The 27,537-nt window shown below is 39.8% G+C and overlaps 1 protein-coding gene across 1 annotated transcript in view; it reads right to left on the reverse strand.

Annotated features, from left to right (window-relative positions):
- The window catches only part of SMYD2 (SET and MYND domain containing 2), a 69,393-nt gene extending 59,678 nt beyond the window's left edge, over positions 1 to 9,715 (reverse strand). Inside the window, exon 1 of the mRNA XM_009888517.1 lies at positions 9,649 to 9,715. Coding sequence (XP_009886819.1) covers positions 9,649 to 9,715 — 67 coding nt within the window. The remainder of the gene's footprint in view (positions 1 to 9,648) is intronic.
- Between the last annotated feature and the right edge of the window lie 17,822 nt (positions 9,716 to 27,537).

Below are 27,537 nucleotides of genomic sequence, written 5' to 3' on the forward strand. Positions count from 1 at the left end.
CCCCCTCAGACCAGCCAGGGGCCCTACAGCTGCTCCGAGCTGCCAAGCAATTAGGCTTGTCAACATCCCTCAAATAAACTCCGGCAGTATTATCAAACCCCATTGTTACCTGATCCCCCAGAGGCTGGGGAGGCTGTTATATCAGGACTGCAAGCTGCAAAGAGCCATGTCTGTTTTCTTCTTTTTTTTTTTTTTTAATTCTGGATGACCCATCCTTTACTTTACTGTTTGGAACTGAGGCTCGAGAAAGATGGATCTTTTGGGAAAGGATTAAATCTCTGCTGTACTAGCAGCCTGGTAGGAAATCATGGTGTGTTTTACCCAAGAACCACATAGAGATCTGGCTTCCTTGTGGTTTTGCCTCAAAGCAATAGCCTGCTTCAGTGGACTACCTTAAAAATAACAGGATACAAGCTGCCATCTTAAGGAGAAAAACATTGCCAGAAAAGGGTATTTATTGTTCCATCTAGGGTTGCTACCTTGGAAATACAAAACCCAAGTCACTTCAGACAAAGGGCTGCTGTGCAGGCACAGATCAGTCTATGTGTGGGCCAAACTGGGCAGTGTGATTGGAAAGCAGGCAGATAACAACCCTACCTGAAGCCAAGGATGTGTTTGGAAAACTGAGTTCCAGATTCAGTAGTGGCACAATAAGCCCATGTATTTACAGAGACATGCAAAGATGGCAAACCCACATTTTTTCCTTGAATACATTATTTTTAGCTTTCATTTTTGTACAGAGACACTGAAAAATTGTTCTGAACTAAGCGACGCAATTTTGTCCATCTGAGACTATAACCCACCTAAAACAATTGCCCTATACTGACTCTGTGATTATTCCAGTTATTTTGCAGTTTGAACCCTGTTGCTCTGGGGACAGCAGCTAGCACCAGTGGGACAGGGAGGTGGGACTATCATGCCACCACAGTTTTGTTGGAATTGGTAAAGGGCAGTGATGTAACAAGAACTTTGGAAAAGGCGCAGCAGTCCCAGACATCCCTCAGAGACAGGCAGTACCCAGGGACAAAGATTGCCAAGTCCTGTGGCTGGATGAGTGCCAGGCATCTCTTCCAGGAGAGGGTTTCAATTATGAGCGTTTAGGGTAAAATCTTTTTATTTTTCAGTAAAGCATAGTATGCTTTGCTTAAAATGTTTTGGGTTTGGTGACATTTTTAAGAGCAAGTAACTATACATTCTTTCTAGAAGGCTGAACAATTGTATGCAAACATGCAAGCTGACATCCACACAAAATAGGCTTTCAGCTGCTGGAGTTTCTTTTCGTTCAAAATCCAGAATTTCTATGAAAATCTTCATTTGGGTTCAAAAGCATAAGGTTTTACTGGCTGCAGGCAAAATACAGAGATGAAAAACGCCTGATACAAAGGAAAGACGATCTTGCAAGACAGAAAATACTTAGGACACACAACTATTCTCTTTCAATGCACGTATAATACACTATGCATTCGGGTGGATAAGCTTTACGTTAGCATGAACACTGCTAACCCTTTTACATGGGTATGGAGAGGCTGACCCTTTAATAAAGCAGCCATGATTTATTCACTTTCATTGTACCAGAATGATTCTCGGTGTTCAAATATGCTCTTTTCCACGTATGAGAAATGATATTGTATCAAGGCCAATGCTGAACTGCAAACTGATTTCCCTTCCCTACCCAAACCAGTTTGTGTTATTTGTAAATCTAACAATAACAAAGATTCAAAGGTCTATTACTCAGCGTCTCTTGATTTCCCTGTTTTATTTTGTGCCCCTTATCGATACTCTTCAGAGCTCAGGGCTGAAGCAACATAATGGGAGCCTGGAGACATTGTCTGCATCTCAACTAGGGTCTTGGCATTTGGTAACAACACCAGGTTGTCTTTTTTTTTCTTTTCAGAGCAAAACAGCTGGTGAGTATTTGAGTGTGTATTGGTGGCACAGAACTTGTAGTAGAACTGGCCGTGACTCCTGCTGCAGAAGCAGTTACAAGATACTGGCACTGAGCACAGAGGCATGACAGATAAATAAGACAAAATGCAAAATTTGCTTCTGTTCTGTTGGTCAGAAGTTACATATTTTTCAAAAGGCTCAGGGTCTTTTCAGATGCTTTCTTCCACATTATGTACATGTCTTGCATGACTGAACAAAGTCTTCCCCTTAACCTGCAGGCTTCTTTCATTTAAGTTTTCTGAAACACCTTGCTATTACAGTGATGGAAGTTAGAGATTATTTAATGATGAATTTGCTGACATGTCAATACTGTTTATCTGATTACTTTGGAGGGTGAAGAGGGACTATAAGAGCTTGAGGGAAAAGTCCTGTTTGTTTCTAATGCCTCAAGAGGTATCATTTCTGAAAAAAAGGAGAGTCTCTGTAGAAGAGATTTTTTTAACTGGGCTTGGCAGATACATATTCGTAAATGTGCACATCAAATGCACATTAATACATTATTCACTCAGTCATTCAGATGAACTGACACATTTATTTAATCCTCAAAGACATTATAGTCTAGATCGACAGTACCAATATTAGTGGGAGACTGATAAAAATTGCATATTTGCTTTTCTTACTGTACTTTATATTCCCCTCTAAAGTATAGGCTCTTGGCTTTGTTATTCACAAATGCATCCATCTCTTATTCATGCATTACATAACAAACTGTCTGTGCTACAGCTGGTAGAAAGATAAATTCAGATTCTGACTTTAAAAAGGTAGACTATAGACAGAACTCTCAAGCCTGTAACTTTGACTCTGAAGTGCATGCACATGCACACCCACATGCAAACCCTAAATATTTAAGTTTCTAAAGGTGCCATCATTAAATTTCATAAATAGCCTGGGAAGCCAGCTTGAAAAAATTAACTTCCAGTCTTTATGAAACAAAGAACAATAATTTAAAAGAACTCTAGAGTTAAAAAAGAGGATTGAATGATACCAAATGACAGTTTCCCCTAGTTGCTATTGGTATTTTTTTTTTCTGAAACCATGCAGTTGTCTATAGCTACGCCGGGGTATTACTGAAATTGGTGTCAATCTGGAAAAGCTCAGCAAAAGAGAGCGCAGCGGCTCCAGATGAACGTTACCGAGTGCCCAGTCAAGTCTCAACAACTCCCTGACACTGATCATTCCAAGTCAATCCTGGGATGCATAAATTTCTCTGTAACAGACAACATATTCCAAAGCATGTGCAAAACTACCTGCCCACACATTCATCAAAGTGTACGGTGAACTTTCATAAATCTCCTGTTACTTTTCCTCAGCTCTTTTTTTCTTGGCTGGGAAGAGTCACAGAGGATTTTTTTTCCTTTTAACATTTCAGTATTTGATATTACACCAAGGCAGGGTGCTGCCTACATATTGGGTTAGTTTGTGCAATACGCTGTAAAGTACAAAAATGACATGACAGAAAGAAAAAAAAGAGTTTTCTAATGTCTGTGACCTGAAAAAGAAAATGTGAGCAGCAAATACCCAATTGCAATTTTTATTAGGCAATTAGCTGATTGCTTTTCTGAACTAATGACAAAGTTGAGATACCTGCAGTCAGTTGGTGTGTGTAGGGATTTGGATCCCCACCCATCTCAAGTGTGATAGATTCGTATACCTCAGCTTTGATATTTCCCATGATTCAGGTTAAAAAAACACACACAATAAACAACTGCTCTGTCTCAATCATTTATTCCTTAAACACCACTGTCAAGAGGTGGCAAAGCATTGCTGAGGAAAAGACTATATAAGAATATTACCAGATGGATTTGTGCAGAAATGGATAATTAAGTAATGACCAATTAAAATACAATCTGTAAACCTAGTAACAGGAAAAATAAATTGTTGTAATAAATGTTCATTAGTTTTGCATTTAAAATTCTTCACTCCTGATAATGAACTAGTATCTTTTAATCTCAAATGATAATTTACTGTTTGTCTTCTTTTCATCTTTTTTAAAAGCTGTACATCCATTGACATACCTTCACATAGCTACTTCCTCAATATCACTGCAAAAAAATGGGACTTAGTTTCTGTACAAAAACCTATAGGAATCTGTGCTTTTCAAAAAGGTAGTTCTGCAACAGAAAGATACTTCTAATATAGAAGAAAATTAGACTTAAACTGTCCTCAGCAAACATCACTGGTAAAGCTTCATTAGTATGTATTTTCACATAATTCAATTAGCCAAAATACATACAAATGCTGGCAGTGCTGTTCCCTGCTCTGGGAGCGTCAGTGAAGCTTTAAACAGATCTGAAACAAAATTGCATAAATGGCATGTAAAGCCCTGTGCATACAAAGATACCTTCAGGGTTCTAATAAATTCATGAAACTTTTTAAAGTGTGATTTCCTAGCAGGCAATCACTTTTAATTAACAGGATCACCTACAGCAACACATGTCCTTCAAAAACTTACATTATTTTTTCTTTTTGAATTTCAAAGTTTCTGTAGTAAAAGTTGAATAGCTGAGTAGCTTAACCTCAAAAGGATTGCAGGCTTTTATGACAGTTATAAACCACTGTGGTGCCTTCTTTATAAGAAGAAAAGATTCTTAACACAACAGAGAAAGAAGGAAATCTCTTTTTAGTCATAGCTAGAAGCAAGCATTTCCTCCAAAGGTCAGAAAACTTTTCCTCAGTTAAAGAATATTTTTAAGGACATTGCAGGCTACTTGTACAAGTAATCTCTGGTAATTTGCTGTATGAATTAAACATATAATATCCAATATTTATTATTTTATATACTTCTGCAGTTTCTTTTATTTCTCTGAGGTCTCAGTGTACAGGTTTGATAAACATGGGGGTGAACTGGTGAAACTGGCTTCCATAATGAGCTTTACACGAGAGAGAGCAGAAGAAAGCTCATCTCTTTAGTAAAAAAAAAAATTGTACTAGTTTACTGAGCACATCTTACAGGGCTGTGTGTTTGAGGTGGTGCTTGCCACTTGCTTACAAGCACATTTCCATGTTCCAAAGCTGGCTAATCTTCTTACCTGCAGATTTAAAGTGACAAAATATTCCATATTTTGAGTTGGAAAGAAAATAACAGGAAAAATATGGTAAAAATCATAGCAGCAAAGACAAAACTTAAAGGGCCAAAAGCCCTCTCCAGTCCTCATTTACATGAATCAATCCATTGATATTGGTACCTGAGAAACTTGAGCAGGGTTTGCATAAATGAATTTAGGGAGAAGGACAATAAACAAGCGTGTGTTGTGCCTGGTTTGGTCCAGGAAGTTTTATAGGCTGTAATGGCTTGGATACTGTGTCCTCTAATAGTGACCAATGGTAAATACATTTTCTTTGCTTGATTTTGTGGCTTCCTTCCAGGTGACAGTCCATTTAGACCACAGGGAAGGTGGTAGATGCTGAATTTATGTGTCTTAGCAGAACAGTCAGCTTCACATCAGTGATATGCATGATGTCTTGTGTGAAAGTATTGCCATATTTTCCTTAGGTGCATTTTCTGACTTGGAGAAGAATAGAGATGGTAAAGCTCTGGGAGTGGAGAGGGGAACAAGCACCCTTGGAGCATTTGAAAGTCCCACTCAAGAATTAGTTCTGAGGCACAGGTGGGCTTCTAAGAGGAGCAAAAGAGTAAAAAGCGTGCTTATGGATCAAACAGCCTTTCTGGCTAAAAGGAGCACAGCGCTTACAGTGCACCTGTATTTGAAATGAACATGTGAGGACAAAGTCATATGCCATACAGTACTGGCCGTGCTATAAATGATCGTGCCGTGTATGTACCAAGGTGCTCATAATGCCAGGCGTCATTTAGGTGAATGTGCACCCTATGTATACACATACTCTGCCTTGCACACTCCTACCTCGGCGCGGTGCTTTCTGCAACCTGCAACAGCGTGTTTCAGCTCTTTATTGCTCCTCTTTGAATTCTCTCTCTTCAACGAGCCTCTCTCATCAGCAATTATTTCTATAGTTGTCTTCCCACCAGCGTCTGTCTCATCTCTTATCTGGTGTTAGTCTCATCCTGCTTTCAAGCAGAAGCTTCACCAAGCCTCTTTCCATCATTTATCAGCAGTCCTGGCTAACCAGGGAGGTCCCAGTTGACTGGAGGTTAGCACATCACCGTCCCTGGAGGTGTATCACCATCCCTGGTGCTTAGGGACATGGTTTAGTGGGGGTTTTGGCAGTGCTACGTTAATGGTATGATTCAATGATCTTAAAGGTCCCTTCTAACCTAGACGATTCTATGATTCCAGGAGTTGAATACTCGCCATGCACCTGAGACTTTGGGCAAGTCCCCTCTCTGTGTGTTTACTTTCTACCTGTTGTCATCTCTTTTGTATGTTAGACTGCCTTTGGAGCAGTGGCTCATTCTTCTTCTGTTGTTGTACAGCAGCCAATAAAGGTTGCTTTTATCTTGGCAGAGGCCTCTGGTTTGTACAGAAGGCCAAATGCGGAGATTTACTCCTAAGAATAAGACAACATTTCTCTGTACGGTGAATGCTGATGCTTTGTTGTATGGAAATGCACATGAAACTGTAGTCTACAGTCATATTTATACACAAACAGTTACTCTACGGATGGTATTTCTAATAAGTTCAGTAGATTGAATTTTGCTTTATTTTTGTGGAAATTAATGAGGCCTTGGGTACATTTATGCCTGTCTGTCTAGCCTGTACCGCACAAAGTGTAATCCATGTCCAGTATACAATGTGTGTGTGCAGTTGTGTATCTAGTGTTGACATGGATTACTGTATATTTTACTGTAGCCAGCAGCTGGATTATAAAGGACAACCACTGGACAATTAAAAAGCATTCAGAAGGACACAGCCACAGCACAATCATCAAGATATGCCGAAATAAATTAGCATCATGCAAAGTTAGGCAATGTTTAATTCATAGACTGTGCCTATATTTAGCCATCTTATTATTTGCAATATAATCCAGTCATTTATTGAAGGTTAATGCCAAGTTTTTCTCCTGGGTATTTGGTAGATGTGTCACAGGACAGTGTAGCCCTTTTGATTTCCATTTACTGGATGGACTGAATTTGCTATAAAAATGTATATGCTTGTGGGTGGGTGTGATGTAAGCACACTCAACAAAAATAGGGAGAATTCCCTAACCGTTGTTGAGACACCTTCTGCCACAACCATTTTTCCTGGGAAAGACCACAGACATAAAAGAAATATTAATAGTCGTTTATGCAAGAACAGTGTCACTGCTTTCATAAAGAGAATGCTGTTGATTTTGCAAATGTAGACATAAAGGATAATGACTGAAGAGAAGGCAAATCGCCATTCACTTTTGAGGCACTCCATGAGATGGTGGAGGAGAGTCTCACAGGGCACCATAGAATTAAATCCTTTGAAAATGATATGAAATGTAGGAAGAGGACTGAGAAACAGAAGAAAAAGCATCAAAACGGCAGAGTTTGAGTGGAGACATTAAAAGGTGAATGTCCTGAGACCATCCGTACCTGGGAAATGATGTTTTTCTGGTGCTGATGTGATCAAAAATAGAGCTGGCCTAATTGAATGGAGAATATGAATAGCCTAACCAGGTTGAACATGGTGAATTAAACTGTTCTTCTGCAGAAAAGCTGGACTGGATTATGTAGAAATTTAATATATTTTTGACAGGGTTTTGAAGGGATGTGATTTGGAATTAGTGACAAGATTTTGAAGAAGGAATACTTTTATATAGATCACACTGTCTAGGGATCTACCTGGTGCCAATCATTTTGATAGCTAAGCACAAGAGAGCCTGACTTTCAAAGGTGCTGAGCACACACACAGATCTTGTTCACTTCACAGGGAATTATTTTTTTCATGGTCCTTGACACTTGAAAATGAGGCCCTAGGTTTCTGACCATTAAGGGACTACAATGTTATTGTAAATGAGGAAGAACAAATCATAAAATCATATGTATGGAGAGAAACCCTAAGTCTTTTTGGACATAAGATGAGATCTTTTATTCAGAAGATAAAACTCAATATTGTAGAATTATCTTGGTAGCTGCACAGCTTAAAAATGCAGAAGAGGAAAGACCTGTCTGCAAAGTTGGCATGGTAGTGTAGATCTAACCAAAAATCTGTATTTCTATGTAGTCCGCCAGCATTAGGGAAGGACTCAGAAGCAAAGGCTTCACTGGCACTTCAGACTTTTGATTCTGGAGAAGTCTGCACCCACCTCTTTTGCATGTTTGATTTCCACATCTCTTGCATCTCTCTTGGCTGTGTCTTCTGTCTTGTCTTACTGGTGCCAGTTAGGTTCATAGGTCCTAGGTTGTTCTTGGTGACCTTTCCTCAAGATACTGGAGAGCACCGTGTGGTGGGTGACATTATTGACAAGGTTAATGAATCTCTCAGATAATGACCTAGAAGCAAAGGGGATCTCCTGCACATGGTGATCCTTCTCCATGGCCACTCCATTTCCCTAGTGATACTCTACTGCAATGCAAAGTATCTGCAGCAGACAGAAGTGTGCAGAGCCCAGTGGGAGAGAGGCAATATTTGGAAAAAGAGTATCTGTTTCTAGGTCTGGCTAGAAAATCAAGTGGGTTTGGTTCACAAAACTTCCTTCCAGTCTGGAGCAGAAGTATAAGTAAGCTGAGTAAAGGCTGGGAACAGTGGCTCTGAGTTGGACTTAATTATGCTGGTCAATTGGGCAATTTGAGAGAAAAGAGTGACTGGTAACTCCCGAGCAGGCAGTTTGGTTTCCTTGGACAGAAAGAGAAGTGGGAGAGCTGGGAGACAGGCAATTGCTGCAGCTGGGCCAGTGAGGACTGGGCATTACCTTACTCCAGTCAACACCTACCCAGTGAATCTGTGATTGCTGGTATCCACTGGAGCTAGGAGTGCTTCCCCTCAGCTTCTCTAAAGTACATACAAATACATACATATTAATAGCATTTGTTTGTTCACTCCTAGGCTTGCAGTCATCATGACTTTAGCTCTTCCATGAAATTTTGACAACTAGGGACACCCATGCCTTCCCTTTCACTGTACGCTGTTGCATGAAGTGAGTGGAGTTAGGTTCTTTTTTACTGTCAGTCTGAGAAAGCTCAAGGTGTTGCACTTCTGCTTGGCTTCTCCACTGTTAAGAGAGTAAAGGATGTGTAGACTTCCATGGAAGCTATCACTCTCAGATCATATTTGGTTCTTATTTTCTTTTTGAAAGCAAACAATACTGACAAAGTGCTTTCTCCACAAACTGCCTGTGGCTGCCTCATAACAGAGATTATCAACCATGGGTACCATATTGTCAGACTGCAAAAGGTGATCTGTACAGATCGCAGGAAAAATGAGTCTAACCCCACATATACTTATATTCCTATACAGCCAACTACGTAAATGTGCAAAATAAAAATAATAAATGAGCTCAAGCTCACCTGTAGCTGTTTAGAATTGTAAACTACTGTGGCAACACTGTGAAGTACAGTCCAAGGAATATATTTTTTTTTTTTTTCTGAAAGACCAAGTGAAGGCATCCCGTCAAGGGTTACAAATACTGGGGGTCTGCCTGGAAACACTTCTAGTGGGTACTTAAGAAGGCACAACTAGAGTTGTATTCTACTCTTAGCTCTGCTATGTAACTTTATTAAGTCACTTCACTGCTATGCTTCTCTTTCCATTGCCACTTTCTGTATGTCTTTTTTATTTTTATTGTTAGTGATTTGCATGATAGACCATCTCTTACCTTGAGTTTGTACAGTACCTTGGAGAACTGGGACGTAACCCCCACTTGCAGCTTCCTGTACCGTCATGCCTAGAAACTTTCATGTCAACGAATTCCGGAAAATTGGAGAAAATACAGATTTTCTGACTCAGAGTGGAATTATCATTAAAACTCAGAAAGGCAAAACAAGTTTTGGGTGCTTTTCTACCCACATTTTCAAATAAATTCAGAAAAACACAGGCTTCCTTTATTCCTGCTAATTTTAGTGAAGCTGGAACGCAGTGGGTCATGTTTCTGCCAATTACAGTGGTGCAATCCTCATTCATTTCACCTCTATTAATTTTACTTTTTATGACTTTGTAGGTTGCAAGGAATTTATCCTTGAGCTTGGTACTTAGACATAGGCAAAGCTGCAGTTCCCTCTCCCTTGGGATTTATTTGCTAAGAAGTAGGTCTGTGTCCGTCCACCATGAGGCAGAGGCTGACCCAGTGTGTTTAAAGCAAATAGATGAATCAAGTACTTCTGGGCCACATCCTGGAAAGTACTTACTGCTTTCTGTGGACTAATGAATTGCCCTGCTGTCATGAGTTATGTTATTTTGAAGTAGCTGCTGAGTTTTGGTTTGCCCCAGAGAGAGAACCTGAAAAACAATGGCTCCTTAAGAAAAAAATCATTTTCTTAGGCTTCACCTTATCCCATATTAAAACGTGCTGCATGTACCTACGTCAGAGCAGGGATATGGTAATTAGGAAATAGATTTCAGTCTGGCGGCTGATGCAGGTAGAAGGGAATAGCGGAGTGAAGGTGGGAGCTGTGTTCCCTTTTACAGATTCCTGCACAGAGGAAAAAGATACCGATAGCTGTAGGGCAGGATACATTTCCAATCAGGATTTAAATCCTAAATGAATGAATGCTAATGAATTATTTCTCCTTTTCTATTAATTAACAGAGTGTTTCACAGCACCCTCTAGAGAACCCAGTCAGAACATTTTTGTGCTATACATGGTTTGTGTAGTTCTCCGCTATCTTGATTATCTCACTATTTTGTACGGACAAGAGCTTTTTGATATTTTGACATCAAAGTGCTTGGAAACAGCTGAAATTAGTTGTTACCTCATGAGACCAGCTGGTTCTGAGGAGAGTGGTGCCCAGTCTTAACTTACAGTCATCTTGCTTTTTCTGGTTCATCTGAAAGTTACTTTAATGTTTAACTTACTTGATTTAATGCTCACAAGAATCAGAGAGTTGGAAACAATCTGGCAGAAGGAAGACTGAGGAATTGAGGAAAGGAATGATTCAAGAATGTTAGCAAGTAACAGGAGGCTGCCGCTCCTCTAAAAATGCCTCGCTGCAGCAAGGAGAAATACTAAGAAAAGTATTTTAATTTCTACTTGGTTTTGCATGGCTGAGAGCCTGGAAAATTAACTTCATGTAGGGAAAAAAGGCTGTGGCGTGTGTGCAAGTATCAGCCACGATGTAGCTGAGCAGCAGTAAAGCTAGTGCATGAATTAAAGTAAAGAACATATAAAAGGAAATAAAAGGATCTGCCTAGAGATCAAATGAGGCATTTGTACAGAACCTTATTCAAAATGGATACAAATGCATCAATTCCTCAGAATTATAGGTGAATCAAAGGAAAATTACATCCAGGAAGATAAAGCAATCGACCAGCAGCCTTACCATGTGAGAGGCAGAGATGCAACTTTAAAGCTTCCCGTATGGCTTGCCAAAGAGCCAGATGTTGCAGGTGGAACAATGTCCTTTCTGGCTTAGCATCTGGTTCCTGTCGTTCTGATCCATAGAAAAAGGAGATGCGGAAGGATGTGGTAAAAATCATTTTATAACTTCATTTAAGAAAAGAGTCTTTTCTGTTGCTTTTGTAATAAAATCATATTTGAAATGAGTGTTTTCCTTCAGAGGTGGAGGCTATCACAGACAAATAAATGTGGGATCTCCACTTTTCACCGCAATTTGCCATCCTGGAACCTGTTAATTCACTTGGAGCTTGATCAACTAATTTCTTGGCCAGTAAGAGGTTATGTAGCCCCAAAGGGTAACATAACCCAGAAAAATCATCCTTCTTCACATTTTAGGGGAGGTGTTAACTATTTGTCAGAGAAAGGATTTTGGATTTGTAGCCCCTTGATTCCATCCTTGGCTCTGTCACCCTCACAGGCATGTTGCATCCTGAATGTATTCTACGCTATCCTCACCTGTTAAGCATATAACAGTGATTAACTTTCTTATAAATATGGATAAAATAATGCCTATCTATAAAATGTGTTAAGAATTTTTTTTTGTTAGATGTGAAAGCAGTTCAAACTCTGGCATCCCACAATCTTGGTAATTCCTGTCTAGTCTTTACTGGTTTTTCAGTTTTCCTTGAACAAGATGTACCACCCAGATATATCAAAATAGAAAGCTAACAACATCAGTTCTTCCTTCCTTCCTCTCTCATCCTCTCTGTACATAGTCCATCTCCAACAGGAAGAAAGATGCAGTTGCTATTGGACTAGGGTACCATAAATCCTACTTTGAAGAATTGATTGCAATGATTCTCCTTTAATTTACTGCCTTTATGATGAAATCTTATTAATTAAGTTACTTCAGTTGTGTGCTAATTTATATTGATTGGTTAATTTGTTTTTCTCTTACTTGAGTACTTTTCACCACCAATGCTGAGTTTGCAGCATGTGAGAGTGGTAATATTGCTGCAAAAACCAGAGACCTGTAGATTTAGGATGTAATGTCAGGTTCACCAAGAGGACATTGCTGAGCAGATCACAAGGCAAATGACAGGAAAGGTAAGTACAAATGAGTTGATCACTCTGCCAGAATCCAGTTTTATGTGGCTGATGGATCCTTGTGATAGTTTACTGTGAAGGACAGCAGGCAGATTTCTTATGCTTTTCATGATGTACCATACATCAGGCCAACCGCAAAGTCTCTGTTTGAGGTCAGTTTTATTATTTTAAATCCCAAAATGTTTTGGGTTACTCCAGAAGTTATAAAAAATATTATTGCTCCAAACACCCTCCCTGACCACTGGAAGGGGGCTCGTGAAACTCCATATATATACTCCCTGTAGGCAGTGTCACATAAAATATGATATGACATGGTAACATAACAGACACTGACAGGTTATCCAAGTGCTTCCAGCAAGAAGGCAAGTATGTTAGTACCACTGGCACATCATTATAGAAATTACCAGTGAGCTATTGTCTACTGTAGGTTTCAGAAGGTGCCTCTGGGGAGAGGACTGGGGTTTCTGAGAGGAGTCAGATTGTGGAAGAGTATCCCACTGCCACTGGACCACCAAACAGAGATTCGCAATCAATTAATGCAAGCAGTGGGAAAGCTGGTGGCTAGGAGAATCCACAGCAATGCTGGTACAAAACCTTGAAAGGATTTCCTCTTATTATTTCCACATCACGATCACCAGAATCAGACTCATGTTCTATCAGAAGTGCGGCTCAATGCTTGTTAAAATTTCTGAAAGCAATTATTGCAGTTTATATCTGACCTTCTGGCCTGCACAGTTAAAAACAGGTGATGTCCAAGGCTTCTGGCAGAGTCTGGGTGCTTTGATTTTGTTAGCTCAATCAACTTCCGTGCTTTCTCCTGGGTCTCAAAGACCAGAGCTTTCTGCTTTACTTTTTGCACTAAATAAAAATGTTTGTGACTGGATCCCTCTGTGTTTGTGCCCTATGGCTATAAAAAAACCTCCTAGATTTGGCCTCAGGTCATGACATGAGCCTGCTCAAAAATTTTACATCCAAATTTTACTCCAGTATGGAGTAAGTGTCTCTAATGTGTAATGTTTTTCTCGGGGAGTGAAAACCGGAGAGGCAATGGAGATAGAGTTGGGCCCTATATTTGGACATATCCCTCCATTTTAAAATCATATAGAACTGTATTTGACAGCAATGAATGAATGATTTGGCACTCGTGAATTTTAGCAGTCTGAGAAATTATATACACATGCCTTTTATAACAGCATTTGCTCCAATTAAGCCTAAATCAACAATCTCATTATAGATGAGTTCTTGTGTGTTTGTGGTTGTTTTTTTTTTTTTTTTTCCTGAAAGCAGGCGGTTGGTGTCATCTTGCTTGATTTTTGAATGTGACATAAAGATTAAATTAAAACTTGATAGGGAATTCTTTCAGGGTAATATGCCAGTCTGGCTTAGTAAGGCTTATATTTATCAAGAACCTTCTACAAGTGATAAGATAGAGAGGTGGTGGGAAACTGAAGCTATGTAGTAACGTTTTGTGGCAAAAAGGGCAGCAATGCTTTTCTGTTTAGGAAGTTATTCCAGCTTAGTGTTAAGACTTGCACATTTTTCTGCCTTCTGGCTCCTCATGCTCTCCTTTTCCCATTTCCCACTTTGTGCTTCTCTTACCTCTTTCCATCGTCCTGCAACCCCTTCATGCCTGCACTGGGTCAGAGCTTCTGCATGTACCCTGTTCCCCAGCTACCTGAGTCTGCAGCCCTGCAATTGTACCTGCTTACTATACCAGGAGCTTATAGTGGGAAATAAAATGGGGCTGGGCACAGGCTTGAGCACTCATATGTGACTATCTATATTGTTCAACTATCAACGGGATTCTTGGCATGGTTTTAGCTGATAGCCTCTAGTGCTCTCCCGGACAGTGCCATAGTTCCCTGGCATTAGCCAGGGACTAGTCCCAGTAGGCAATTTGAATGCAGCCACCCTGTTTTGGGGAAAGCAAATTGATGTATATGGGCACCAGCCATTTCGTTCCACTTGGCCTCTGAACAGAGAAACATCTAGGGCCTGTTTTATTTAGTCGCACTGATACAGCGTGTGTGTCCATTCCCCCTCCCTCCCTTCCCAGTCCTGCTATGCTATTTTGAAGGCCTCATGTGCCTCCTCCCCATGCTATTTAGTGCTGTCTTTTCACAAATATGTGTTTTAGGCTGCATTATTAATACTTCTGAGTGCTCAAAAATCGTAAGATGCTGCAGCACAGAGAATTATGTCATTGGCTTAAATATTAGAAGATTAAAAATAATACCTTTTAGGCTCCTTTTATTACCTCTGAGGCATTTTTTGGCAGGAAAGGAGAGGTTTTAGGACATATTCTGGTCATGCTTCCAAGCTTTCCTCTGCATCATTGATGGAAATTACCTTTTTATTATTAAATGAGAGTAGAGATTCTCAGCAAATCATATGATCCCAAGAGTAGGGGCTTTAAAACTGATACAGTTGGCAACAATAATTCAGAATAGAGGGATATCATTAGCGTTATCTCATCTCCAATCTTCCAGTTGTCAGAGCTAGATGGAGGGGGTCTTGGCCCCAAAGCTAACTGTACGCAGCACTCCCAGGAACAGAAACCACCGTAAACACAGGCTTAGGCTATGTTTACATGGCACAGTGCAATGCCACGTAGAGAAACCACATTTTGTCAATTAGAGCTAGTTTGAGTATCTTCGTATGGCACTATATTTGTTCACTGTAGATATACTCATTACCTTCTTTCAGCCTCTGCCAGAGTTTTCCTTGTGTGTGATAATGAAGGGGTCCCTTTGTTCCATGTTTGCTGCTGCTGCAGAGGGTAATGGACCGTGTTCAGGCAAGCCTGCTGCACTGACCTCCAGTGCAACTCCCAACATACTTGAAAAAAAAATCGCCAAATCCATTTAAACATCAAAGTATTGATTTGGGAGCTTAAACTTTATGGTCCTGTTTTCAAAATTTAAAACTTTTATACAGCAGTTAGGAAAAAATATGGTTGCATTTGTGCTCTTATTAGTGGACACTGAAATATTTTTCCCATTTGGTTATTGTCAGAGTGAATCCACATAACTGATTTTGAAGCATAGAGGCACAGTTTCTCACCCACATGAATGGTCCAGCTTGATACTGAAAACAGAAGAGAATTACTGGATGTTGATCTTCTCAAATGTACTCTATAAAACAAAGAAAACTGTTCAGATAGACCCATGAAGCTTAACACCTGATACCTGGAAAACACTACACGTAAACATATATATAGACACAAATAAAAGGAAATCAGCAGTAAGCAAGGAATAACACCTTTTTCTCTTCAGATAAATGGTTCCATATGAGCTATAGCAGCTTACTGAACCATGAAGGTAGTGAAGCAGGGCACATAATTCATGTTTCAGGCCATTAGAATGAATTGAGTCTCCACAACTTTATAGAAACATCATCTCTTTAGCTCCATTTAAGTTATGTGCTCAGCCTGAGTGAATGCAAACAAGATCTTCAGCAAACAGCTTTTTCTTAAAAGCAATAAATACTCTCACGGTCTTAATTTTAGTGATGGTTTCTTAAATGATGCTTTCAGGTTTCAGGAGAATGTAAATGGCATGAAATGCAGTAAGGAGAACTGCAAAAACTCCATGCAGCAAGCAGTGAGAAACAATGGCTGTTCCTCCCAGGGAGTGGACTAAATCATCAGGCTTGCAAAAAAAAAGCGGACATTGCACTCCCATCAGTAATTTCCACCTCTCTTTCTTCTTCAGAAAAAGAAGCATAGATGTATCACAAGTACCTTAACACAATCCTAGTTGCTCAGGCTCTGATCTAGCTACCAAAATAAATGCACAAGCACATCCTTGCTCTCCCTCATTTTGGTGGATAAGGTTACCCCCATGGGTGAGCTTCTTTAGGTGTTGTGCTTCTTTTCTTCATCCTGACACCAATATTATTCCTTACTTAGACTACAGTGTTGGTCACTTTTGTATATTTACAGACCATAGCCACAGTCCTTCCTGATGCACTATAAACAATAATTAGGCTTTCATTTTGCCACATTTTTCGCAATGGCTGCTGATTCTTGTTACAAGATTTTCCTTAAGGCTATCCTTGGTGAGGCATTTGGTGAGGAACAGTAATATTGATATCTTTTTTCTTGTTAAAAATATTCCCATGGCTGAGGAATATCCAGTTGGCACTTGTGAGTGTGCAGAGCCCTCCTGGGGTTTGTGGGGTTATGTTAGAGAGGGCAGCCAACACTGGCATAGCACAGGCTAGAGGCAAGAGCAGCAGAATAAGACTTTTTGAGGGTCTAATTCTGTTTTCTCCAGGATTTGTGGTGTAGGCAAAAACACTTATCCCCAAAGTGTCAGTTTGCCTGTGTGCAAAAGGCATGTCTTGTGGGTGTTCTGAAAATTAAACTTATTTACACATGTTGTGGGATCCTGGGGAGGAAGATGCTGGAGAAGTGGAAGGTATTAATTACACCATGCTAGTTGTCTGTGCTCTATAGAGCAGAAGTGGCATCACCCCTTGAGAGCAGAACATGCAAAGTTACCATGGAATTACCAAACAGCAGGAGATGTTTGCCACACAATTTCATTAAGAACTACGGGTGTGACTCTGGCATGTGGGATGATGTAGTGAAAGCTCGTGTGGTCCCCCACGGCATGAGAAATAAATGCCTTAGTCTAAAATTGTGACTTCAGATTAAAGTGCCACGTGCAGTTATTTGGTTTCAGAAGTTACTCAGACTGAAAACACATTTATTAGAGTAAGTGCAATCTATATCTGATAAATGGGAACACATCTGGTCCATATCCCTGATACAAACCCCTCAGTATTAATTATATTGATGGTTAAAGCTGAGGAGTGAGTTGAACATTATTTATAGTGATCTTTGCTAAGTAAATCATTTTAAAAATGGCTTTCTAAATGTAACGTTTCCCTTTTAAGAAGCCCTACAGAATTAAAGAGGCTTTACAATGGAACATGAAACATATTGCAGAGGGAGAGACAGAAGCTTGCTTGATTAATGCGCACGATTATCAGCGATGCAAATCACTTTCACTTATTAAGTCTTGTTTAATATCCTAATGAAGGCTTCCTGAGCAGATTTGATAATTCCAGAGAAAGTGACTGTGAACTAATGCCCTTTCAACATGTTGAGAATGAGCAGTGCTATAAAGAAAACCTCATTTACTATAATTCCCACCAAATGTGGTATCCTTTTCTAGACTCCTACCTCACAGCAGGAGACAATTAACCTTTTCGGTGCCAGAAGTGATTCCCAACATGTTCCAGCTGTGAAGGCCAGCAGGTCAGGCATGAATGAAGTTTACCTTCCGCTTTTGGTCTGAAAAACCACAATTATGCAAACATGTCAAGAGAGCCCTGAGCAACTCTGGGCTTTCACGTGGGTTCTGTCAGCACGTGCAAATGTGCTTCTTACCTTAGAGAGAAGGGGTCTGCATCAGTTTAACAAAGTGGTGTGCTTCTCACAGGGAATGCTGCATGTAGCTCAAATTAATTTAAAGCAGGTCTTTCTGAATGCACCTTGGCAGCCCAGAAGATTCCCTTGCTGTATATCGGAGTAATTAAACTCTTGTTGCTTCTAAGCCTGTAACAGTCATATTACTATAGCTGTGATGGCCTAATGATAGAAGAAAGTCAAGGTGTGTTGTGGGAGGTAATGCCTTTTTTCCATAGATCTTGTCTCACTTCTAAATTTGGAAGTGGTGGGAAGTGATGGAAAATGGCACATTTTCCCTTTTCCTCCCTTGACCCTGTCCATGCAATGTATGACTTAACATTAACGGACTGTTCCAGAGTTGGGGTGGCCACACCTATGCACAGAGAAACTAGTCATTAATGCAGTGGATTGGAAAGCCCTTTACATGTGGTGTGAGCTGGGAGCCCACGTGTTCAACTCCAGAGCTCTAAGTTTTGCCTTAAACCATGGCCTTTCCCAGACAGAGCTGCAATTCGGTCCTTTGCAGTTACAGAGATTTACAGATTCCCCCTTTAATTTAAAAGAACAAAAACTATGTCAAAGTTATAAAGAAATAGCTTTGATGAAAAAAGAAAAGCGATTCCACCTTGTGCTTATCTGGAGATTTTCTACGAAAAACAAGACTCATAGATTTGTTTTTAAAACAACCAGTCCCCTGGGAAGGAAGCACCTGAGAGGGAGAAATTGAAAGGCAGCAAACCCTTAAGAGTTTTGTGAACATTTTTATTAGATCTCTGTTAGGACAAGGAATATGGATTGAACTGTGCATTTGTAGACATGTTCAGGAAACACGTTTTCTAATCCACATACTCATACAGGACAGGCTTTTAATATAGATTTGTAATAAGTACAGTTTGGTGGTACACATCTCCCACATGACTGAGAGCTGTCATATAAAATGAGACTAGGACTGGATTTGCATTTTTATTTCTGTGTATAATGAATTGAGGACAGCATTTCAGATAACTATAGGTGACATGATGGATCTCAAAGGGGTAATCACATTTCAGCTGATAATACAGTAACAGCAGTAAAAATAAAGGTACTTTAAGAGCTTTCTTTGTTAAAAATAGAAGACACCCAAGTTGTATCAGTGTCAAATTGAGAGGGGCTTTTACACACCTTCTGAAACCATGTAAAAGCAAATAATTATTGCAGTCCACCAAGGAACCTTTCACAAGGAATGTGTTTCAGTATGCAGTGTTATCATGTTTAATTTAAACATAGAAAGTAGTTGTGGCTGAAAAGCCCACGTGTGCTACAAGAGTGAAGAAAATGTAGATATGTTGTTGACTTTGGGATATCAGCTGAGGTAGACTGAACCGATGTTGTCAAAACCTGTTTTATGTATGTTTGTTGCTGTACATGCTGGTGACATCGAAGTCCTGCTTTCACATGAGAGAACGTTGTGGTTTGGAATTCCTCAAGACTTCAGCCAGAACAGATGTCACTTAAAAAATATCTTATGTCAGGTCAAAGGAGAAGGGTTGCTCCAAGTCCTCTTGTCATATAAATGAAAATAGAACATTTAAGTAGAACAAAAAATATGAGATATTTTAGTCAGTTTTGCTTCAAAGAGTCTGAAACAGCTGCCTTTTCTTTTTTCTTTGATAAGACAGTGTTTCAAAATAAGTTGTCAACATTTTTTTCCTGAGAAATGAAAAAAGATGATATCCAAGCCAGTTCTTAGCCCTTGAAAAATGTTACTGTAGGAAAAAAAAGGTTATTTTCTCAGCCTACCTCTTGAAAACTTTCCAACAGAACTGTTGCACGTGCACTGGCAGGAAGAGAATGAGAACAGCCATACAGGTATGCACAACATAGAGACTAAAAAGGTGTAACTGGAATAAGAGAGGGAAAACTAGAGGGAAAACGAAGCTGAGGATTGAAAGACTAAATACATTTGGGGTCATATCATACATACTAGTGTTATTCAGTTCCTAGATAATAGGCACAGAGACATGCATTGCTAATTCTCATTAGCAGTTGGCCCCGAGGCTGTGATTGTCCCTCTCTGTTATCGACATTTTCTTGTCCTTGTAACCTCTATGTTACGATAGTATAATTGGCTTGAGTAAACCCTTAAAGATCCCTGAAGTAAGTAGTAACATACCATACTTGTGTGCCCCTGGATGGGGTGTCCAAGATGGGGTGCAGGCTTCATGATAGATACAGGTGTATCCAAAAACATTTTTCCCCCTGCCTTGGGACTCCCTGTCTGCTGGATCCAGCCTCTCTGGAGCTCCTGGGAGCTGAACTCCCTTAAAGCTAGTCACGTGTTAATTTATTTGTTGTTCTTCATCATGCCTGCTCTCACAACTGGAGTAGCTACATCTGAGTGGGTTGTAGTGCACACTGACAACTCTCCCGTTTTGGTTTAGCTGTTGATTGACTGTGCAGCAATATCTGGAGGATATGATGAGGTCTGCTTTGGGCAGATGCAGTATAGCTGGTGTGCTTCAGCTAACTCAGTGTTCACCGCAGTTGTGTTCTAATTGTGGACAGTCATATATGAAATGTAGGTAACTTTTAGTGGTTGTTTTATAAATTAAGCATACATCTTGAAAGAAATAGAGGCATGAGGCTTTCTACCTGCTGAATTGTTTCTCCAATATCAAAATTTATTAACATTCATATGCCAACACTTCATTTTTTTGGAGGCAGTCCTATCTAGATAGGCTTTCTCTCTCTTTTTCTTGTTCTTTACCTTCTTACTAGAGGCGCAAAAGGGCATTTTCCTCTAAGCTGATCTCATTCATGTGGCCTGTATAATAGAAAGGGCTGTCTGGAAGAGTGCTCCTAAAAGACAGGTATCTGTTTCCTAGCCCCAGGCATTTAGCATGTGTAAGCATCACAGAAAACTACACCTTTAGCATGTAAAAGCATTTTTAGTACCCATTGCCAGCAGTCATAAGCGAGCAAGTGAAACACAATGCTGAAAAATATCCTGATTTTATGTTCCACAAAGCTATGAAATAATAAACTCCCCTTCCCCTGATTCCCATGAAGCACCTAATCATTAAAGAATAATTTCCTTTGGAGGTAGTAAATTGTTTGCAAGGGGTAGCAATAAATATGAACCTCCTGTAGATCACTGTTTCTAGGTTGCTGTGTGACTTGAAAGTATTGATGGGCACCAGTCTACTTCTGAAGTAGGCAAGTGGCTCTGCTGCAGAAATTACTATCATAACTGACATCCATCCCAATTACACAAGAAGAGAGGCCTTGAGCTAAGGGACGTGGAGTCCAAATCACCTTTTTAGCTACAGAGGTGTTTGCTGTCTGTCCAGATTAAGGCAGTGTTGGGATGTTGTAGAGAAATCACCAATCGTCCTGTACATATTGGGTGAATAAAGAAAAGAAAGGAGTCTCCATGGATACTAATCCAGCATCTTTTATAATACTAACCACACTGTTCCTTTCTTTCTTTTTTTACCTTTATGAATATACTGTATTTCTGCGTATTTTCAGTTCAGCAACACTTTGTGTTTTAAAGCTCATTGTGTCGAAACAGATGAACACGCTATGTTGTCCAGCAGAGATTGGCTCTTCTTGTTGATCTTGTCCTCTTTTAGTATGAAATCATATAAGTATCTCCCTCCTGGACAGCATGAGCTTTTAGTAACTGAATATTTAGGAAGACTTTGCACCAGTCATTACTATTTGCAAATTAAAATCTCATCTAAGTCACTGAAAACCAGAGTGAAACGTTGATTGTTTTAAAGTAAATGTACCCTTGACCTCAGCATGCCCAAGACTGTGTATAGGCTGTTTATAAATATGTGTGTTTGTTATTAGTAATCCCAGTCTATTTGCTACAGAGGCTGAAATAAATCAGTGGCAAGGCACTAGATGATAATGATACGTATACATACAGATAAACTAATTTCCAGAGGTTAAAGGAGAGTAAATTTCCTAGATGAACTGTAAATTTCACCACCCACCTGTGGGGTGTGTAAATATAGATATTGGGTGGGAAGCGGGTTTTATTTTACTACTGACGTGATGCAGTGATGAACTCTGACATATTGCTGACTGTGGTTACTTGATAAGTGTAAGATGTGAAAAGCCAGCAATAACACTAGATGGTATCAGATCTCTAAAATAATATGTGTTTGAAGGTGTTAGGTATAAATATGCCTCTACAAAAATAAAAACAGACAAAATTATAGTTCATTCATGGAGGGAAAGAAACATCAGAGGAAACAGATCTTTCTTTTTCTGTAGACTTTTAACAAGGAAATTGAGCACCAAAACCCAACAACTTTCAAATTATGTTTAATATTCTGGTAAATCCAAGTGATGTGCTGCCAGAATTTTAACAGGAAAAGCTTCTGAGAAGTGCTCATCCTTAGCTGCTGTCCCTTGTGATGTCACAGGAGTAAGACCATTGTCTCCCCATCTTTGCCTCACAATCCAGCAGTTACTTGTCCTCCTTCCTTACCTCCCACTGCCTTCACTGCTACTGCCTGTGCTAAAACTGGTCTCTGCAACCAGGCTAGGGCTGTACCTAAACAGAGTGGTGTTGGCCAGGATTCACTCACATCTCTTGGTTCTGAAGGCATGTGAAAAAAAACTGTAAAAAATAATTAAAAAAAATAATAACATCCTTATGTTTTACCTTGAATCATAAGACTACATGCAACCATCTTTTACTGGTCCAAATCAGTAAAGCTTTATTTACGTCAAATCACTCTTGATTACTAGTTTAACCAGTTGTCTAGAGAGCGTATTTTATGGCCTCATGTCATTGAGACCAAGATTCTTCCAGGTGCTTATGTGTTTACCTGCCTTCCCCTGTCATCTAGATATCTCGTGAGAATATTTTCTAGTTCTTTCTGGCTTTGGGTGGACCAGCATGATATACTGTTACTTTTCTGCATTATGTTCTGGAGCTTCCAAGTTCTTTAATTGGAGTAAGTCATTATGTTCAAGATTTATTTGCTCAAAAAAATCCAGATTTCTTGGATTCTTAAAAATGTGTGCAAGAATTTAAAGCTTCAGACCCAAAGCAGGAGGAATACTTCTGTTCCTCCATCAAGAGACCATATTATGCAGAGAAGTGAAACTGGGTCAAATTTCTGGGCGCTGTAAGTTAGAGCAGCTTCTTTGAAGTAAATGGACTTAGACCAATTAACACCAGTTAAGGATCTGCTTTGCAGGATTCCTGGTGAGCACAAGAGCTGCCTAATGAGACTCGGGGACTGTAAAAGAAGGGATCTAAATAAGTGTCGGTCAACCCTTCTACACTGCTTAAAATTGATCTAGGTGATAATACAGTTGTTAAGATCAAAGATGGGACAAGCATGATGTATCACAAATGCTTCTGGCTTGGGGAATCCTAGAGAAGAACTGTAGGTTTCCCATCTCTACCGTCCCCTGCAGCTGCCTTTGCCCCCATCATAGTGCTGAAGTCCCTCTTACTTCCTACAAGCAATGCCTGTGATTTCTCCTGCCCTCTCTTGCATTGCTTCAGCTTGAAAGGGGCAAGAGCATTTCCATCTCTTCTCATCTCCATGGATTTTACTCTCCCTAATGGCAAAGCCACAGGGGTACAAGGCAGTGTGGATGCTGTGTGGACTCAGGCTGGGGTCAGGCCAAGATGTTTGGTGGCAAACATGGATTACAGAGATCTCAGATTACTATGTCAGACATCTTAAAAATATCCTGATTATCAGAAAGCGCTTAGTATTTTCTGGAAAAAGAACTCATTTAAAATGCTTCTGGTTGAGCGCCCAAGAGCAGAAGGAATTTTGGAAAGGGCTGGCCTCCTTGTCTTGCGCTGGTGTGAACAACTGCTCCTGGAGCTCAGCTGGGGCAGGCGGTGCCGGGAGGCAGTGTTGGGAAGCCCTCCACACAGGAAGCTCAACATAAAAGCAGAGGCTGAACAGGTGAGTAATAAAAAACAAGGCGAGCCCATGTGCCTTGCAAATAGCAGTACCAAAAGGTTACAGCCGTTACCAGAGCTTTCACATTAAAGTTACCTTCCCTGAATCAGAGACCTGGTTCAGGATGTCTCTGAACCACGACCTGGAGTATGGACACAGAAGGGAATAGAAAAGGGAAAGTTCCCATATCGAATGCCATCTTGTTGCTTTGACCAGTCACCTTTTAAATATTTATGTTTTATTTTTATCTGCGTATTAGTGAGACATTATTTGTGCACAGGCTGTTAAAAACAGTTCTAAGGGAAACACACTTCCAGCTGGTTTCCTCCTGTTTTCCATCTGCTGTGTGTATGTGTCTTTGGAGGCATTTAACTGTTTCTTGTCATGGTAATTGGTATTTTTTCAGTAGTGAAGGTGGGAGGGGTGGAGGAGAGAAACCCTAAGGCATCTGTGTTTGTGCTTAGTTGATCTAAAAGAGATTATCCTGGTTATTTCCTAATAAACATTATGTGCTTTAAAAAAGATGGGGTGGGACAGGGGAAGGGTATCAAACATGAAGTAACATTAAGTTTTTAAGAGTTAACTTCCCTAAATTGTATCCTTGTATTCTTCTTTTTATTCATCGCTACCCTTTCCCCATTTAATCTTAAATATGTAAATCCTCAATTTATCTGGAATTACTTAGTGAAAGGCTGATGTGTGAGTGTGGCAGATTATAATATTCCATCGCCACCCCTGATCCTCTTTACCTCTTATTCTTTTCATAGCAGATCAAAAAAAGCTGTATGCGTGCCACAAGAATATATTATTTTAAGAGACTTGGACTTAGAAATTGATTTCCTTGATGAGAAAAGGAAAAGTCTCCTTCTGACCTGAAGGGTCACTTCATAATCCTGTCACTCCACATCAAAAAAGCTTTTTTTTTCTTTTAGTAGAAGATGAGAATATTTCTGAAAAGGAATTAATTTTTCAGATACAGTGAAAACGATGACTTAAAGAGACTTAGCAGATGATAGAGGGCTGTCCTATTCAGAATACATCTCCTGTGATTAGAACAAGCTCTGAATATATTTTAGGGTCAGGCAGTTTTAGATGGAGATTGGGATTTGTACTTTGGGATGAAACTGATCTTATATTTTTATCGAAGTACTTAAGGTTTAAGCTGTAGTCTTCCCTTTTTTTGCAAAGGGATTTCACCGGTTTTTATAATGGGGATTGGTGCAAGCAGCCAATAATTTCTATGTATGGATTTTAGTTAATAGGATGTTTGAAATGAAATGACTTTCATCACCCATAATTAGGTTCAGCTACTAATACTTTGTTCATAGTACTTTTCTTTACAGAAGGCACCTGATACCAATGTAGACTTTTCATAATCTATTTTATTTATGTAATTACTGCATATGTCTTAAGGAAATTGCTTTAAACCATATGCTTAAAAAACAGCACTCCCAAATATTTTTATGCATTAATAGCATGGTGCTGATGTATGTATGCACAATACACACAGGTACATATATGTACATGTCTGGTCATGTGTGGAGACATGGGAAATGCTGACTTTATATATATATTTATGTATTTTTTTTAAAATAGCATATATACAATATATGACATAATTTAATATATATAATGTAATGTATAAAGCATAATATGCAATAATATATAATGTAATATTTAGTAAATATATCTTAGTTCGCAGATATTAATAGTATATATTAATTATACTTTGTATATTTTATATATGTATATTATGTAACCATTTGATAATTATATCATAGGCGTAGTCAAAAGCTGTGAACAAGAGGCTTAAAACATTTTAAACAGCTTGAAAGCTTTTTTGCAGGTGCACTGTAAAAATGGAAAGTCATTGCTCTGAAGACCTTAGAATTATAATTTGTTTATATAGTGATAATGATTGTATGATACTGTGTATCTTTAACATAAGGGATATAAAAAGAAATGCAATGCCCCTTTCTGCAGGAAAATTGGCTATTGTCTGGACGATATGTTAGTTGTTTTAATTGCTGGTCTGAAGGCAGCAGCAAAATATTGCCCACTGGTAAAACTGTTCTTGTGATGACAGCATGAGGTCCTAAAGCAAAAGCCATTATTGAATAAGTAAAAAGATTTTTTTAATTTGAGAAGTATTCTACCAGGAGAATTTTTCTTGCTTTGCTAGGCTTTTAAAAGCTAATATTTTATGAATATTTAGTGAAGGTTGCTAGCTTATGTTACTGGCTGCATTTGGAGATCGGCAGAGAGCTGTATCGCGTTTAGGAGCTGCAAAGCCAAAGAAAATCTGTGGCATGAGCTCTTGCTAGTGATTCCTGTACGAGTCTGGCCCCTAAATGCTAGTGATAGCTTCAAATTCTAACCAGAGGATCCTGACTGCTAACTTAGGTTGAATTAAAAAGCGGGGTTTTAGTCTAATAATCTAGTTTAGATCTGATACTCTCACAGGAATCTGGTGAGAGGAGCCGATACTTTTAATCACATTCACTGTATTCAAGGTAGCAGAGGTCTGTGAGGATTTTGAAAGTGTGGTAAAAGCCATAATTTGAATCTAAGGATTGCATCTGTAGCTGAACCAAATGATACAGCCTTTACTAACAGAGAGTATTTGCGTGAGTTGAATTTTCTGAACCTTAAAAATATGACTGTAAATCTTCAAGTAATAAGTAGAATAAAAATGCAGGGAAGTTGTGAGCTCCTTCAGGGCAAAACAGGAAACAGGAAAAATGATACTTTCACCCAGGGAAACACAAAAGCTGGACGTGCCCAGGTACCTGCTTGGGGAAAAAAGAATTAAAAATGGGGAATCCGGGGGCAGTTTCCCACTCTCAGCTATTCCTATGGAGCCGTTCAAAAGGCAGAGCTGCGTCTGCTTAATGGATGAGAGAAAAGAAAAATCGCAGGGTGAGAACTGTTTGCTCTTCTACTACCCTGGGATAAATTCAGGGAGTTCCAGGCTGCTTACTTCTGTGCAATCGCTCGCAGTTATTTTTAATTTCAGGAGTGCTAGGTGCAGTCTGATTTGAAGGACTTACATAGGCTCAGATACGGCCCCTTTCCCCCTCGCCGGAGCCCCCCCATCTCAGGGCTCCTTTATTCAGGATGTCAGAGCGCACCCATCACCATGGCATTCACGTGCCCTCCGACAGCGCGCCGAACAACGCGACTAGCATCTGTCGGGGCTGGGCGTCCTTTCTTCCACAGCCGCCCCTGAACTCGATCCACCCTGCCCTCTGCCTGACCTCTTCCCAAAGCTTCTCGCTCCCTGCCGCCCGGGTGCCCTGGCTCAGCTCCGCTTTTCAAACTATCGCCCTTGGAAGTGCCTCCCCACCCTCCGCATCGGCTGCGAGACGGAGCCAGCAAGAAACAATCTTGCCACGTGAACTTCCTTTTGTTTTTCTTTGCGCTTAAGACGGAGCGTCTCCCTAGTAACTTTTGTGGCACTATATGTGAAGGAGCTCATTACGTAAAACATACATTTTCCTCCCTGCTAAAACTCCTCCGAGTGTTGCTGAGAGCATTTCAGCGGCTGCACTTAATACTGGGATATTAACTCTGCCACAACCCTCTATCTATCAGCTCGTACATCACTCCACCGTAGAACGGCTGTAAAGATTGCTGAAATACAAACTTAGTGCATTTGATCCCAGTGGAAGCTGGATGCGGCTGCTCTCCGAGCCAGCTCTCAGAGCTGAGCCTTCAGAGCTCTTGTACCTATATTTGATCAAAGATGCTAAACCCCCA

Source organism: Charadrius vociferus, unplaced genomic scaffold (genome assembly GCF_000708025.1).
Source record: "Charadrius vociferus isolate BGI_N301 unplaced genomic scaffold, ASM70802v2 scaffold340, whole genome shotgun sequence".
NCBI classification, from domain to species: domain Eukaryota; kingdom Metazoa; phylum Chordata; class Aves; order Charadriiformes; family Charadriidae; genus Charadrius; species Charadrius vociferus.